At 44.0% G+C, this 17,227-nt stretch overlaps 1 protein-coding gene across 1 annotated transcript; it reads left to right on the forward strand.

Moving 5' to 3' along the window:
- The first annotated feature begins 815 nt into the window (after positions 1 to 815).
- On the forward strand, positions 816 to 16,272 carry GHITM (growth hormone inducible transmembrane protein). The gene is made up of 9 exons (XM_066600415.1): positions 816 to 968; positions 2,802 to 2,943; positions 5,521 to 5,614; positions 5,716 to 5,827; positions 6,749 to 6,890; positions 8,421 to 8,529; positions 10,380 to 10,568; positions 11,653 to 11,824; positions 15,434 to 16,272. The coding sequence occupies exons 2-9, from the start codon at positions 2,833 to 2,835 to the stop codon at positions 15,519 to 15,521; spliced, it is 1,017 nt and encodes a 338-aa protein (XP_066456512.1). The 5' UTR covers positions 816 to 968; positions 2,802 to 2,832; the 3' UTR covers positions 15,522 to 16,272.
- Positions 16,273 to 17,227: the final 955 nt, after the last annotated feature.

The following is a 17,227-nucleotide window of genomic DNA, read 5'->3' on the forward strand; positions in this document are numbered from 1 at the left end:
ATCCCCCCATGTGCCTCCAGTGCCCCCCCACATTGCTCACTAGCATCCCATGTGCCTCCAGTGCCCCCCACATTGCTCACTAGCATCCCCCCCATGTGACTCCAGTGCCCCCCACATTGCTCACTAGCATCCCCCCATGTGACTCGTGCCCCCACATTGCTCACTAGCATCCCCCCATGTGACTCCAGTGCCCCCCACATTGCTCACTAGCATCCCTCCATGTACCTCCAGTGCCCCCACACTGCTCAGCAGCATCCCCCATGTGCCTCCAGTGCCCCCACATTGCTAAGCAGCATCCCCCATGTGCCTCCTCTGCCCCCCACATTGCTCACCTGCATCCCCCCCCATGTGCTTCTTTGCCCCCCACATTGTTCACTAGCATTCCCACTAGCATCCCCTCATGTGCCTCCAGTGCCCCACATTAGTATTTCAGCATCCCATTATGTATCTCCATACAAACATCTTTCAGACTCACCTGTGTGTATTTACCCCCCCCTGCCCCGCTCACCCTTAGAATTCCCCGGCGCCTCCCACGTGCTTTTCAATTCACACCCAAACCCCTCTAGTACCCCCAAACCTCCACGTGCTGTCTAACTAGCCTTCACAGCGCAAGGGTCGCTCTCAACCCCTCTATTTAAAGCCCGCCTCTGCTAGAGTCATGTGACTGGAGAGTGTCACCTGACCTTCTGACGTCAGAAGGTCCTTACCTTGGTTTTAACAGTTACGCGCGAGCTGTACGTAGGTATCTGAATTTGACGTACGTCGCATAGCATTCTGGGAGTTGAAGTTTTTCTACGAGTTCTGCTCTTATGTGATTTCAGCCTTATTAGGACGTCAAGGACTACATTTCCCAGCGTTCTCAGCGCGCTGTCCTCGTTCGTGAGGAATATTCAGGAAGGTTGTCGGCTGTTACATCAGTATCTCACTGCGTGTGTCGTCTGCGGAGCGCCGGTCCTTGGAGGAGGCGGGTCAGTCTTGTCGTTATTAGTCCGTTATTATGTACCGAATAATACTACAGCTGTGTATATATATATCTACAAAGATAATATCCTGATATGTTGGATCAACGAGGGGGACCAAGATGAACATTGTCTCCCTTCAGCCTAACTTACTATGTCCCCGGGTGCTGCCGGGTACAGCGGGTGTGTCCTCTAGTTTCTGTGGTCCCCCAAACGCTTGTATTCTACAGATGTATTTTTCATCGCCACCGTCTACTGAAAAACTTACGGAAAAACTTTTTACTGCGGTGAAACAGTAGAAAACAGACATAATTGTGCCGTATTTGGGCGGTCGTTACTTTATGGCATTTACGGTGCTGCAAAATGACGTACTACCTGTATTCTGTGGTCAGTACAGTTGTCGCCATCCTCCGATCACGGGACGTTTATCTTTTCGCTGACGCAGCGTGTGCGGCGAGCTCTTCTGTTTGTACCCTCCTGGGGAGTTGGCGACACTTCTATCGTGGTTGATCAACTTATCTTTTTTTTTTTTTCTTTTTAAATGAACCTTTCCGCAAAACATACAATTCTGGCATTATTATTTTTCTGACTGCGTTCCCCGTGTTGGATACCTGACTTAATAAAATAACGTATTAGCCTTTTACGGACACGCTCATACCTAATATGTGTTTGTCTTTTGTTTTAGAAGTTAGAAAAGGTTTTTGTTTAGTTTTTTGTTCTTTTTTTCATAAATTTTATTTTTTGTCAAGATTAAAAATATATCTTTTACTTTTGTATTTTTTTTTTTTATTTTTTTTTTTTACAGTCTGTCTGAACGCTTTAGGCAATAAACTGCAACACCTCGTGTACAGCTTAATAGCCAGCAAAAAAACGTAACGAAAATGAAGGCAAAATGCTTTTGTTCTTTTTACCTCACAAAAAGCGCAATAAAAGTGGTCAAAAAAGCCATATGTACCCCAAAATGGTACAAATAAAACTACAGCTTGAGACGTAAAAAACAGTCCCCCCAGAGCTCCGTCCATGGAAAAATAAAAAGTTATGGGGCTTTGAATACAGCGATGTAAACATAAAAAAGGGGGTTTTATTGTGTAAAAACCTAAAAATATTGTTGGTATCATTGTCATCGTACCGACCCGCAGAAAAAATGTATTGTCATTTAGGGCTTATTCAGACGACCGTATATCGGCTCGGTTTTCACGCCCGGCCGATATACGGTGTGCTTGTGTGCAGGGGGGGGGGGGGGGGGGGGAGGATGGAAGAGCCAGGAGCAGAAACTGAGCTCCCGCCCCCTCTCCGCCATTTGTCACTATTTGCAATAGGAGGGGGCGAGATGGGGGCGGAGCTAAGTACTGCCGCTTATCTCCGCCCCCACCCCTCCCATTGCAAATAGTGGCAAGGGGCGGGAGCTCAGTTCCTGCTCCTGGCTCTTCCATCCTCCCCCTGCAGACAAGAACACCGTATATCAACTCGGCTTGAAAACCCAGCCGATATACGGTCATCTAAATAAGCCCTTATGCTGTATGATTGACGTTTTAAAAAGAAATAAAATAAAAAACAATTGATGCGTTTTCTCTCCCTTCTCTCAAAAAACTAATAAAAGTTTTACAATACATTATATGCCCCCCAAAATGGTATCAATAAAAACTACAGTTCGCCATGCAAAGAAAACAAGCCTCACACGCTTGTGTTGGCAGAAGAATAAAAAAGTGATGACTTTTAAAAAGTAGAGCTGAAAATCCTCCAAAAATCATTGCGTCTTTATGACCAAATTAGGCCGCATCCTGAAGGGGTTAAAGGGTGCAGAAAGTTATGTTGTAAAATGTCTACATGTCTCCTCCCCAGGTTTATCCTCTGAAGCTGCACACGACACAAGATGTTTGCTGTACGGCTCACATGCCTTAAGAGCGTTCCCACGCTCGTCCGCCCGCCATCGTGGAGGAGCGCTACTCTGAAAACCAATCAGTGGCTCTCGCAGCCCAAGCAGGTAAGAAAGTAATTACTTCCGTGTGTTGCATTTCTTCAGGCAGTCTATTAAGATATGGGAGATCTCAACGGGCAGAAATACAATGCAGATCGGCCGTCTTCACAAGGCCCCAGGTTGTCGTGTCATGCGAATGGCATTTGGGAGACTGAGGGAGCGAGTTCCTGCTGTTGGGCCATTTACGTGCCGCGGTAAAATTTGACAGTGGCATCTGAATGGTTAATAGCCTAGATCAGAGTTCTCTGATAATGGCTGTGTGGGTGTTGACTCAGCTCACAGGTCTGTACCATACCAACGCTGCCACCAGAGGGCAGACATGTACGCCCTTCTAACATTAAAGGGGTTTTCCAGTGAAATACTATTGATCTATCATCTGTGTTATTGCGGTGCTGACAGCATGTGCCCGCTCAGCTGATAGGTCGGGGTCCCAAGCAATGGCCCACAGCCGATCAACTATTGATGACCTATCCTGAGGAAAGGTCATCAGTAGTATTTCACTGGGAAACCCCTTTAAGGAATTAAAAGGCCTCAAACACTCCTCGTCTCTGCTACATCTAAGCAGGTGCCCCAGTGAAGTCTAACCAAGGATGTAGTGTTTTGGGTGAATATTTAAAAACCCAGCAGTTTAAGTCTGGCCACCATTTTGCATTCCTGCCATCCGAGAGCTATAATATGTAGTAATTCTGTTGGTTTGGCTGTATCCCGGGTTGTGTTCTCTGGAGGGGTGTTGTATATTTTTAATAGCACTGTTATATATGAAACACCAGAACATTCCTCCTTCGTGTCTATATATTAGTCAGTGTTGTAACATGGGAAAACATATTTGTGTTCATCCAGTCTCGCATCACGCAGGATTTTGAAGTTTTTTTTTTTTACATTTAAACCACATTTACTTTGGGAAAATCTATAATTGGAAGCAATAATATATACTATCTTGCTCATACTTTTAAAGGCTTTGCCAGATCAGCATGCTTATGCACTGAACTTATTCCTGCAGGAAACAGACAGAAAGCTCCGTTCTTACTGCAGTGGTCAGGCTTGGTATTGCAGTCAAAATTCCCATGCTCCCTGCAGAATTTAGTTCAGTACAAGTGTATCGGCCCGTCAAAGAGCTAAATGGCAGGGGGCAACGGCAACACACCCCGTCAATCTACTATAGATGACTTGTCCTGAGGATAATAATAATCTTTATTTGTATAGAATATCAGAAGTTTTACAACCAGGCAACCCCATTCAAGGAGAATGAAAAGCTGTGGGGAGAAAAATGTAATTAAAACTGAACAATACTGCCAAGAAAAAGATCAGAGCATAATATAAATTGCCCACAAACAGTAAACTAAAGTACGAGATAAAAACATCAGTAATTTTTATTAATATCGACTTTTCCACCTTTTGTCGTTGATCAACATTCTGGGTCTTTCAGGCATTGGCAAGTTTTTGTAGCAGTTCAACCAAAACCTTGTGATGCCAGGCGTTGGAGCTTCCTCGCATTCTCTTCTTGTTAGTGGGATGTCTTTTGGGTATTTCAGTGGACACTTTTGGTAAAACATTCTCGATTGGCTATAAATCCGGTGACTGGACCGGCCAGGTGATTTTGCTGGCTACTGTTTAAACTGGAACAACTACTTCACGAGTTTTGACCAATAGCAGGGTGCATCATCCTGAAAGACGTAGTCCCGATCGGGAAAAACAAATCTTGGGAATTGTATCTGTTTCTTTAGTACTTGACAGTATTTCATCATCCCTTCAACGATCTGTACTCTCCCGATGCCAATTCCACCTATGCATGACCAAACTATAACAGCCGTAGGGGGCTGCATTCCGGCTTGGAAGCCCAGTGGTGGTGGTCTTTCGCTCAGGCCACCCTTCATTTCCTTTTACAGCAATAGTTTCTTTTTGGTTTTACACCCATGCAGTCCAACTTTGAGTAACCTGTGGCGTACTGCAACCGCGCCACACATCAATATGCAAAATTCCCTCCACTGGTGGAGTCGTTCAGGTGATGTCTGCTTCTGGTTTTTGAAAGAGCCTCTTCAGAACCTCATCAACCCCTGCCTATGAGTACCTCGGGCTACTGGACTGTGGTCGATCAGCAGTGCTTCCCATAGGACGGGATGGGTCTAATAACCATAGATTGGCTGCATCCTACTCTGTGAGATCTGTGTAGACGCTAACCCTTTGTTCATCTGAAAAACTTGAATTTCATTTTGCTCAGAAGTGACCCCTACACAGTATACCGAGAGCTGGTCAGAGATTATTGCAGAATCCAACTAAGGAGGAGCGTTATGAAACTGGTAAAATGAAAGCTGCTCTGTGATTTGTTGCTATGGGCAACTACAATAAGACAATTCTCCTTTTAGACCGTTTCATAAGTCTAGCGCCAAGAACGCTTCCTTACAGTATATTCCACTAAGATCCCGCCAAAGAGAAGTTTGTTACGTATGTTCTGATCGACCATTACAAGCCGGCATCTAATTGGTTACTTTGTAGGATTGAGACATTTTTCTAAGTGCTGCAGGACTTCTGATTAAGTGTTTTGGTTTCTTGAGATTTCTTATACGGAGTGTTTTATTTGAACAGGGTTATGCCACTAACGCCAGATTTCGGACTCGCGGTACCCGTGAAGCGGTCAAGGAAGCGGCCTTTAAACCATCAGTGGGAACAGCAGCTCGTTGTAAGTAGTATGACCTGACTGCGATTGTGACGTAATCCATAGGCTTGGTACAACGCTGTATGTTTATACCCGTTTGTAATATTCTTTTTGTTTTCTTTCAGTTGATGCAACGGGCCGAATGATCGTCGCGGGAAGTGCTGTAGTTGGTCTGGGAGCGCTGTGTTATTATGGATTGGGGATGTCTAATGAAGTTGGTGCCATTGAGAAGTCCGTGTAAGTGAACTTCAGTTACTCTGTTGTTCTTCTAGCCAAATCTCGTTGAGTTGCGACCACCCTTTTAAAGCCTCCCCTATATCATAGCCCTGAGGTATTTTATTGTGGCTTCCCTAGCCCCTCCTAGAGGGATGTGTGTGTATCTCTGGAGAGCTCCGTCAGTCAGAAGCACTCTTCCAATCAGTGCTACAACATTGATTGGGGGAGTGCGGTGTCTGACGGCACGCTACTCAACCGCCACTCGCAAAGTGGCCAAATACTTCTGTAGAGCATCCGTTCTTATAAATCCCTATGGAAGTCTTGTAGATGACCTTATCAAAAGTCCCACCGTCTCTTGTGTAGTTGAAGATAGAAGAGAAACAATTGCTTCCACGCTTGTGTAAAAATAAATGGATTATATCGATTTCCATGTATGAGCGGTGTCAGCAATGCTATAGAGTAGACCTAGAATGTAACTGAGCTCGTGAAGTACATTTCTCCACTGCATTGCCTACGGGCAGATATAGCTTGTAGACAAGAGCAATTTGGTACAGTGCAAGTCAATCTGCCATAGGCAGTCATGGTGCCGCTCACACGACTTGCAAGAAAAATCACAACATGTACTATCTCGGCGTGTATTACATGAGCATACACTCCAAGATAATGTGTGGCACGCAGCAATGTCATTGTGTACTGACCGTGTGTGAGCCCGGCCTTCATACAAAGTTTAAGTTAACTCTGAAGTGACAACTACACTTACAGCACAGCAAGCGGATGCCGAGTCAGTACTGTATAAGTATAGCGATGTATCTGTATATTCACAGACCTTTTCTTTATAGTTTATATTTTAATTGTGTTGAGAGGTGAACCAACTCTGGGTATAAGTGTGTGTACAGTAGAACCTACTAATGTAAGTCATCCTATAACTGGTTTGTCTTTCAGTGTTTGGCCTCAGTATGTGAAAGACAGAATAAGATCCACCTACCTGTACTTCGCTGGCAGCATCGGACTTACGGCCCTGTCAGCAGTTGCCGTCAGCAGGTCTCCTGCTCTGATGAGCCTTATGATGAGAGGCTCCTGGCTGGTGAGTTGTCTGCTAGTGGAGTCTTCCAGGAATACATATATCTGGGAACTCCTACTTATGTGTTATTGTAAAGGTTACTCCCATATTAGTGACGGTGAGAGTTAGCTATGATGCTGCAGATGGCAAAATTCCTGGAACTGCATTAAGTTGCTAGCCCATATACAGTTGTTGCTATAAGTGGCTCAACCCCTTCACCCGAAAGCACATACAGTACGATCTCTGGGTGTGGGGATTTGCATGGAGCTGGATCGAAAGTCTATTCCGCTCCATACACAGATGCCATTTGTCTTTGACAGCTGACACACAGCCACAACAGCTATAATTAGTACTCATGCTGATCGTGGTTGTTGGCCATTTAAATGCCGCTGTCATTTCCAAGAGCAGCTTTTAAATCCGCCGACCGGTCTTCGGGGGTCTCAAACAGCCCTCTCCTAGTGAGATTGCAAGATGCCTTTCAGTTGTTGTGGCAGCCCAGAGTCTTCCGAAGGCCCCATGGCTGCCATGAATGAATGCCTATTAAGGCGTGCCTATTGTAATGAGGTATAATGCAATACAATGGTATTACATTATACTGTATGAGTGATCAAACAATCGCAAGTTCAGGTCTCCTTAAGGTACTGAAAAAAAAATTAAAAATAAGTGAAAAAAAGTAATTTTTTTGAAAACCCTATATGTACCTTCAGAAATTGGCAGAGATGGACTAATGGCTCTTTGTCACAATTTGATTATTTTTCAGGCTCCCACGTGAATCTGAATTCTAATCGTCTCATGTAAACGCATGCAGGAACTGAACAGGAATTGTTCACTTGTACAGTTTCTGTATGCAGAAAACAACTACGAGCCGTTCAGTGTAAACAACAGTAGGTCACTTCTGAACGACTGCTTACTGTGAATGCTGGTGGTGGGGGGAGAACGCTCCCCGGCCACTCCACCTCTATGCTGGCCGCTGTCTGAGCAATGCCAGCCATACTCGCTCCTGTGTAACACCCCAAGAGCGAGCTTCATTGGGAAGAGTATCAGGCATCATTTGCCCCGACAGCTCGTCACGTGTAAAAGGACCATTAGTCACTTCAGAAACTCGCCACTGGCACCTTGGTATACTTTCCTACTATCTCTGTGCCCGCCTTCCCCCTCCTGTCCCTCAATAAACATTTTTTTGATTGGTGGTCGTGCACAAGATCTGTCCTGAGATCACCTAAACGTGATCCCACAGTATGAGCTCAGGTGTCGTCACTTGTCGCTGAAGAGAAGAGGGAATTTATTCCTTGGCTCTGCCTGACCGCTGTGGTAGTCTGCACTTCATCCTCGTGTTCATATGTGTTTCCAAGCTGACTGATTTCCAGGGGTCCGGACAGCTGGCGGCCACAGTCTGACGTTGGACTGCGGTCCAATAGTTGAGAACCCCTGTAATGTATGCAGTGTATATTGTGAAATCAGATGATCCCCTTTGTGTAAAGTTCTTTGTATATTAATATTGCAGATGAGTGAAAAGACTTAATCTTCTACATCGTGTGTTTTGCTTTCTTGTAGGCCATTGGCGCAACATTTGCAGCTATGATAGGCGCAGGCATGCTGGTTAGATCAATCTCATATGAACAAAGTCCTGGAGCGAAGCATCTGGCTTGGATTTTGCATTCAGGTAATGGGGAACATACAAGCAATAGTGGTGAAGAAGTCCTGTCATTAATTTTTCATTAACCCCTTCCCAACCGCCTCATGTGAATATTTGGCAGCTAGCGGTGTGCTACTTTGTTTAACTGCTGTATATTTACGGTCCTCCTACCAATAGCGAGTGCAGGCTGTCTTCTTCAAAGCTTTTGCTGTGGCTGTAATTAACGGCCGCTGGTCCAGGTGCTGACATCAGGTCCTGATAACGACACCTGGATCAGAAGCTGGTAACTACAGCCATAATTGGAGTTTTGAAGAAGCAGGAAACCTGTGATTGTCGGACCCGGCAGCACAGGAACCGTCAGTTCCTGCAGTGAAGAGCTGCCAGAGGGAAGTCCCTCTGTACACGTCCTTGGAGGCCTGCAAAGAGCATGCGAAGATTGTCCTCCCTGAATGTCTGTGAATGCGGACCACTGCTAACGGTTATCTTGTGGTCTGTTACCAGTAGATCACTGTTATCGGTGATCTGTATGTAGGGACAGCAGAGAACACATATATAATGTGCTCCCTGCTAATCTGTGCCCCCTATAGTGGGGGGAAAAAGAATAACAGTAAAACTCTGTTTAAAAAGAAAAAAAACATAACAAATAAAATGTAATAAAAACCAAACCTACCTCCCTAGAAAAAAAAAAGTACGCACCTCTGCAACACTATGCTACATACACCAATTTTAGACATCCTGCGTGGAATGGACAAATTTTGCGTAAGCATCAGTGCTCCTGCATTTAAAGGGGTTGTCCAATTACATGACAACTTCCCTTTTAATAGGCCTATATAAAATAAGCGAGCATTACTTGCCTCTCCGTCGCCACCGGGATCCAGCTGTGCACTCCTGGCGTTGAGGAAGTCAGGTGACCGCTGTAGACAATCAGAGGCTGCAGCGTCATATTCACAAACTCCAGGCACCATGGCGCTTACATCCGAAGTTTACTTGTTATTTTAATACAGATATGCCTGTTAAAAGGAAGTTGTCATGTAACTGGGCAACTCTTCTAATACATCCCTATCATCCAGAATGTATGTTACAAAAAAAAATAGAATAATTCAAAACCTAAAACCCTCGGCCATCTATTTTTCTCTCTCCTACTCCAACCCTGTCTGCTCTTGCGCCTTTACTAAAAAAAAAAAAATCTGTACATAGATGATTATTCTCAAGAGGCTGCAGCCAAGGAGGGAGAGGTGGTTATGTTTTCGCCATTCTAGTGATGTTCTGCATTACACTGTATGCACATTCGTAATGTTACGGCTGAACTAGAAGAGTCCTTTTTGGGGTAAATATTATTAATTGAACTGAACTTAAAAACACTTGCAGGAAGATGAGGAAGAACTTTTTTTTTCTTTTTGTCTTTCTATTTTCCCCTAAAACGACCTACAAAGTAAATTGATATCCACTCTAATTTGAAATAATAAGTACAATATGTCCCCCAAAAAAGAGAAACAAAAAGAAAATGGTCTTTTAGAATGCAGCATTGCAAAGGGTGAGATTTTGCTGTGGACACTAAGGCCCAAAACTCCCCCGGTCATGAAGGGGTCAAATAACGCAATAAACAAACACACATATAGGGCTGCACATTGCCAACATTTGGGCTGCACTTGGAGACTTGGCCAGTAGAGCATCTTACTAGTCGTGTAATTGGGTAAACTGGAATGGCCCAATTATTTTTACATGATGTCCAGGATGCAAGAATGTTTTTTACAGTCCAATTCCTTCGCCTTTTTCCTCATTGTTTTAAGCTCAAAAATGTGTTCACTATTAGTAGTAGTAGTAGTAATTTAAAGTTTCTCCCAAATTTTGAGCTCTTTTCTTTTTGTCTTCTGTAGGTGTGATGGGAGCAGTGGTCGCTCCATTAACCTTCCTTGGTGGTCCTCTGCTCATCAGAGCTGCATGGTACACCGCGGGTATTGTAGGGGGCCTCTCAACTGTAGCTGTGTGTGCGCCAAGTGAAAAGTTCCTAAACATGGGAGCTCCGCTCGGGATCGGTTTAGGCTTGGTTCTGGTTTCCTCTATTGGTACGTACCTGTATTTTATGAAAACTGCAACCTAAATGCTTATGTTGCTATTTAGTAGGTTGGCTTATCCATCTACCGCATTTCCCCCGAAAATAAGACACTGTCTTATTTTTTTGCCCCAAAAAGGGCACAGTATCTTATTTCCAGGGAGGGGGGGGGGGGGGGGCTTTTACTTACCTTTTCCGCGGCCTCCCGAAGGTGTCCGACGGCGCTGTGTCCTCCTCGTCTTACAGATGCCTTCTGCTGGCGATGGGGCTTTGAATACCCCGCCTCCAGCAAAGCGAGCGCTGTGATTGGCTTATTGAGCGCCGGCAGACAATCGCAGCCGGCGCTCGATGAGCCAAACACAGCCATTCAGTGATGTCATTCTTGCTTTGCTGGAGGCGGGGTATTCAAAGTCCCGTCGCCAGCAGAAGGCAGCTGTGAGACGGAGGAGGACACCGCCGCCACGGACCATGTGAGGGTTTTTTTGTTTTTTTTTAAGCGGGGCACCCGAGATACGTCCTATTTTCTTGGGAAGCCTTATATTTCAAGCCTCCCTCGAAAACTCGATAGGTCTTACTATCAGGGTAGGACCTATTTTTTGGGAAACACGGTAAATATGCATTCACATGAATCGGAAGTTCCTTTATACATATGTGTATTATTTTGTTTTAATAATTCTGCCTTTACTTAGACCTTTTTGGAAAACGTAGACTCTGTCACCTACTTTTGGCCCCATGAGCTAAGCTTATGGGTTTAAAGTAGGTGACCCGCTGAGTCTGGGGATGTACGTGGACCACTTCCTGGTTCCAATGGTGACTGCGCTGAATTCCACTTTTTTTAGAGTCCTGTGCGCACGCTTTCCTATATAGTTCTGTATAATAGCATGCAGTGGAGCAGACCACTTTTTTGCTGGAATCCAGCATAACAAAAAAAAAAAAACCTTTTGTTTTGGAGGTGCAGTAGGACCCGTCTGCCTCTACGGTAGCCCTATTGCAGCTTTGTGCAGTACTGCTTACTGCCCTTCCATCCTCAACTGGGTGTTTTGATGCTTATGAAGTATACTGTTGTAAAATCTTTGAATTGGTTGTTTTCTCTTTAGGCTCCGCGTTCCTTCCTGCCACATCTGCACTTGGCGCTGGGCTTTATTCAGTTGCTGTATATGGTGGTTTAGTTCTTTTTGGCATGTTCCTCTTGTATGACACACAAAAAGTTATAAAACGTGCTGAGACCACCCCCATGTATGGGATGGTGAAGTATGACCCTATTAATTCGTAAGTATCAAAGATTTATTCTCCCTTTTTAGCCTTACGTTTTCCACATTGTAACTCTGACACCCTCAAAAATGGCTTGTATATAATTCGCTTTTTTTATGGCAGTAAACTTACGAGGCTTAACCCTTTTCCAATCCACTGTCTGACCTCTGAAGACATTATGATTTAAGGCTGTACAGCTCCGACGTTGGAAGACGTCCGTCGGGGTTCTCTTACTGTATATTGCCAGCATCTATGCTGTTGGAGCCTATCCATCGTCTCACCTCATGCACTACTGGCTTTGGCCAGCAGATAGCGCTGTTGTATAACGGCATAAAAAGAGTAAGCCCCCTAGGAAAACCAGGATACAAAGTGGATTGGAAAGGGTTAAAGGGATCTTCCCATCAGTAATAGTCCCATATGTAGCATTGGTAAAGTTTGTAATGCCTTTAATTTTATTTCTGCTCCATTTTCTTAATATTTTACTTTATGCGTCAGGGTTGTTGACATGTGGTTACCATTATAACCGACCACCACTGCTGTCCAGAAGCGCTGGCCAGACTTGCGCAGTGGCATTTGAGTGCAGCGTCAATTTGGGAGATCGCTTTCTGTTTATGTGCCCTGGTCACATCTCTATAGAGATGACTAGGACAGCTCTGAGCTGTCTTATCTTCTCTACTTGGGGCAGCGCTTCAGACAGCTGGTATTGTAGAGCTTATCAGGGCTGTCGCAGCTGCCGCAGGCTTCAAAACACACAGATATCTCTATATGTATAATTGGAGATAACCTTGTGGGAGCAACTCAGAAGATTCCCTGCGTAGGTCGGGCTCACACAAACTGCTTGGATTCCGCATACGGATTTGCACAGCAGACCAGCGATCATTCACAGAAAATAATTGTGAATCGTGGATGCGTGCGGGTGTCCACACGGGTATTCGCATATGCACAACGCATTTGTCACGCGGAAGAAAGGTCTCCCTGTCCCCACCAGCTGGTATTCCGGCTCTTCTATCTCTTCTGCTATCAAGTTGCGAGTGTTTCCACCGCTCATATGTAATCTTAATTGCATATAGGATGCGGATCGCTTGCATCCATTGAGGCTGTCTGCACAAAATCCACGTTAAAACAGAGCATGCTGCACATTTTTCTTCCGTTCGCGGAATACGCAATTAAAATCTGTTCTTGTGAGCCTGAGCTTATCCTTCAGATCCAGAGACTCTTTCATGAAAAGAGCAGTGAGGTCGAAGGAGAGATGGGAAACTTTCAGACAAAACTTGTGCTCACATCCAGCTTCTGCTTTTCTGCACGCTATTCCTTTTACACGGGTGATAAGTATTTGGATTGCCATGATTCAATGAAAACCATTATCATTCCGTGTGAATGCTGCCCAGACTGAACGACAAGCGGGAATTAATTTGCTTCTTGATTGTCATTCAGCGTCTGCATGCAGAAAAGATCGTCTCGTGCAAACAGGTAGTTCAGATACAAACGACCGCCTGATTACTGTGGGTGGAGGCGGGATGGAACGATCCCTGGCATCGCTCTGCTTCCATTCACTAGCTATGATCATTTATGTGTAAAAGCACAGAAACAATTATCGCTGGAACGTCCTACTGGGTATATGCGCTTGGTAGGTCACCCCTTGTAAAAGGGCCCTTGGCTCTCTGGGCAGTAAGCGACAGCACATGCTAGGGATGTATGTTCAGCTGCTCAGTGTATAGCACTGCTTGCTTCCATGCAGGTATAAGAGCCAGCAGTGTTGGAGCCGCTGCAGGTATACCACAAGTATGTAAACTGTTCCTGAGCACAATGTTATCGTACAGCAGCCCTGCCTGTGATGAGGCGGCAGTATGGTGCCACCCCCAAAGTTGGACCAGGAAGCATGAATGTTAATGAGCTGAGGAGACAGGAACACCCCTTTAATATAATAATATACTAATATTTTTATTGTACTTGGAATCAGTATATTTCTTAAGAGTTTTTCTCCATCTCGGACTGACTCTGGCACCACAGGCCTGCTTTTTGAATGCTATGCATTTGCGCTAAAACATATTAGTTTGTCAAAAGTCTTATGTGTATATATAATATTATGTAAACCCTTCCTGATCACCTCATTTTAAAATAATATGAAATGCCCATGTGTTTAAAAAAAAAAAAAATACATCTTGGGATAGAATACAAAGCAAAAAAAAAACTGTTTGAATGCAGCATTCCAAAAAGTAAAGTTTTGCTCTAGGCATAAAGGTACAAGACACCCCTGGTGAAGAGAGGGTTAAATATAGGCCTACATACCAGTTTTTTTTCTGTATATATACCATGTTTCCCCAAAAATAAGAAACTGTCTTTTATATTGATTTTTTTGCCTGAAAAGAGGCACAGAATTCTCGCAGCGGGATCCGACCCGGCCGTCTGCAGGCGGCCTAAGGCCTCATGTCCACTAGCAAAATTGAATTGTGAATTCCGTGGGTGAAATTTTGCCCATAGGAATATCATTGGCCATCTGCAGTCAATGAAATTGAATTTCGTATCCGCAAATGGCATTTTAATCGATTTGCGTTTTTTACGCGCGTAAAAAAACGCAGCATGTTCCATTTTGGTGTGGATTCCGCGCGGACCAGCCGCATTGCTATCTATAGGTGGGGATATCAGCATGCAAGAAAAAATACCATTTAAAGCAAATCCGCGCGGAATCTGCTGCAGAACTCTGCAGCAGATTCTGCGGGGATTGTATTTTTCTAGTAGACATGAGGCCTTAGTCTACAATATAACGCCTGCTTGGTCTGCTACAGTTTAGTCACATTAGGGCAGTTCTATGTTTGTGTTGCTTGTCTTGAAATTTTGTTTATATTAAAATGTATTAAATTAAAATGTTCTATTTTGAAAACCATTCTTGAAAGACTTTTACCACAAGTCCTGCGACATTATAATGGCCCGCGCTGCAGGTTTCAAGCTAAAGCATTGATTCAACTAGAGATAGATTCCATCTCATAAGGGCAGATTTCTAGCAGGAATTTCTCCGACTGAAAATGCATTCCATAAACCTGAATATAGTTGTTCTGGAGCAAGTACAGGCGGCGGACAAAAATATGGAAACGCAATACGAAATGCATGCCTTAAATTACCTGAGATTATAAATCATATTTCAATAAGACATGTAGAGATCGATTCTAGGTGGAGGTAATATGATACGGATGCTCCCAAACATCTGTCTGAGCAACAAGGTTCCATTGGTCAGGGTTTGGGCCACTCAGCTATTGCCAGCTGGCTCCCAAAACTACCCAGAGCAGGGCAAGGGGTGAAATAAACACAAATTTGGTGAGAAAGCTCTCAGCCAAGCAGGAATCAAAAGGGCAGCTTAGTGCTAATGATTAAAATCCCATGTATTGCGTATGTTGTTTCCATATTTTTGTCCACCCCCCTGTACATGGATTTTTGCAAGCTTCATTTAGAGGTTTTTCCCACAAATCTGCTGCCTGTGCCTATATCCTAGGAGGCCCCTCCTATCTAGGTGCAATTTGAATTTGCCACCTAGCAAAGAATTTCTAAGCCCCCTTTAAGCATCTGTTTAGAATACAAATATGCTATGAAGTGTCATTTTGTAAATGTTTTATGTGTTACTTTGTTTTGCAGGTGCATGGGAATTTACACCGACACTCTGAACATCTTTATTCGCGTGGCCATGATGCTGGCTGGTGGAGGCGGAGGCCGGAGGAAGTAAATCCGTGCAGCTCTCATTATCTCGTATTGATTGCCCAGAGCATTTTACTTATCTGCTGGCCCATAAATATATGCTAATATATACATCATCAACAAGACTGCGTGTCTGTGCAGTAGAGCCAGAATCAAGTTGATTGAATCTGTTCTAAAAAGCATTTACTCTGAACAAACACAATTCATAAGAATAATTTAGGGCAGGAACAAAGAATGCGGTAGAAGCATCCATCTCCCCCGCAGTAACAAATGGCGCAGGATGCAAGGAAATGATTTCCTATTCTGAAATTAAATTGTACCGTAAAACAGTCCGTCTTGTAAAAAGCCTTCCATAAATGCCGAGGGTGTAGAGGTGAGGAGATTTGTTTGCAATTAACCACGTGCAACACAATTCAGTGACATTATAGCATATACATTAGAAAGCAGATTTACTGAAGCCAAAACAGAGCATTTTATTTTCTCCTTTTCAGTCCTAAAGAGTTGTTGGGGGGAGGGGGGGGACCTAAAAATTTCACTGCATCATCCGAGTCTTTCATGCAAATACAACGTGTGACATAATCTAGACTTCACTGAAAAATTGTTTTCTTTATTTAAAATAGTGTTGCTTTTAGTGGTGAATGAAGTGATGATTGTACAGGTCATGTCAGGGGAGTGTAAGGTACGTTTCTCATGGAGCGCTTGCTGAAGTTGGTCAGAAGTCTTTTTTTTTTTTCTCTAAAGAGTATAAATATGCAATAAACTTGTGTCTAAACTCCTTATTTTTAGTGATTTTAATTCTAACTGTGCAAACATTTCATAAAGTAACAATTTGTCTCGTATTGAGTAAACGCGCTGCTTTTCATATCCGTCTTGGACTTGTCAGTTACAATTCCATCTCCATCCCATTTTTGGAGCAGAAAAATGGAATTAAATGTATCGTTTTTTTCCCCATTTCAATGGGTTTTCAAAAACGACTGAATGCTGGCAGTTTGCTTCTGTGGGTTTTTTTTTTTTGTTTTTTTTTAAAAACCAGAACAAATACTGCAGTCTGCTGTGCTGCTCCAGAGGAAACAATTAACAGGGCACAGCGTCATATTAAAAGACCTGCAAACATATAACAGGAGTCCTTTCTTGGATGTACTATGGGAAGAAAACAAGATAGGTCACCTACACACGAACAAGGAAAAATCGCAACATGCTCTATTTTGCTGTGGACCCTACGCGGACAGCTTCCATTGAAGTCAACGGAAGCCATCTGACCCAGAGCCCATCCAGAATGCAATTGCAGATAGGCCACGGGTACCCACATCATCACCTAGCGATGACATGAGAAAAACAAACGTTTAAAAAAAAAACAGCTCTATTGCGCATGACTGACTGCGAGCGTCCACTGTCATCCGCAATAAAGCAAAAGTAGGTATGAGCCGGAATCTACAGGAACCTGCATGCGGAATCCGGCTTTGCCATATGCAGGTGGCCTTAGTGTGAGGCAGTTTGATGCTGTAGCCTGCATGTTCTGCTTGGTAACCTGATTTTGGTAAATCGCATTGTAACATCTTCATCACCTGGACTAGGAAATAACTAGTTCCTCTGACAGATAGCCTTGGGCGTCTTCTCTGTAGATACCCTTGGACTTGCAGTGGCTTGGTAGCAGTACTCACCGCTTCCGCCGTACAACAATTGACTGATGGGAACTTTGTTATATCCAGGGATCTCCCACATGCAGTGACTTGA

The sequence above is a fragment of the Eleutherodactylus coqui genome, chromosome 4 (genome assembly GCF_035609145.1).
Source record: "Eleutherodactylus coqui strain aEleCoq1 chromosome 4, aEleCoq1.hap1, whole genome shotgun sequence".
Classification (NCBI taxonomy): Eukaryota; Metazoa; Chordata; class Amphibia; order Anura; family Eleutherodactylidae; genus Eleutherodactylus; species Eleutherodactylus coqui.

Coding starts and splice junctions, on each gene's coding strand:
- GHITM (XM_066600415.1), top strand. CDS start 2,833: ATGTTTGCTGTACGGCTCACATGCCTTAAGAGCGTTCCCACGCTCGTC. Junction 2,944..5,520: donor GGCTCTCGCAGCCCAAGCAG/GTAAGAAAGTAA, acceptor TTATTTGAACAG/GGTTATGCCACTAACGCCAG. Junction 10,569..11,652: donor GGTTCTGGTTTCCTCTATTG/GTACGTACCTGT, acceptor TTTTCTCTTTAG/GCTCCGCGTTCCTTCCTGCC.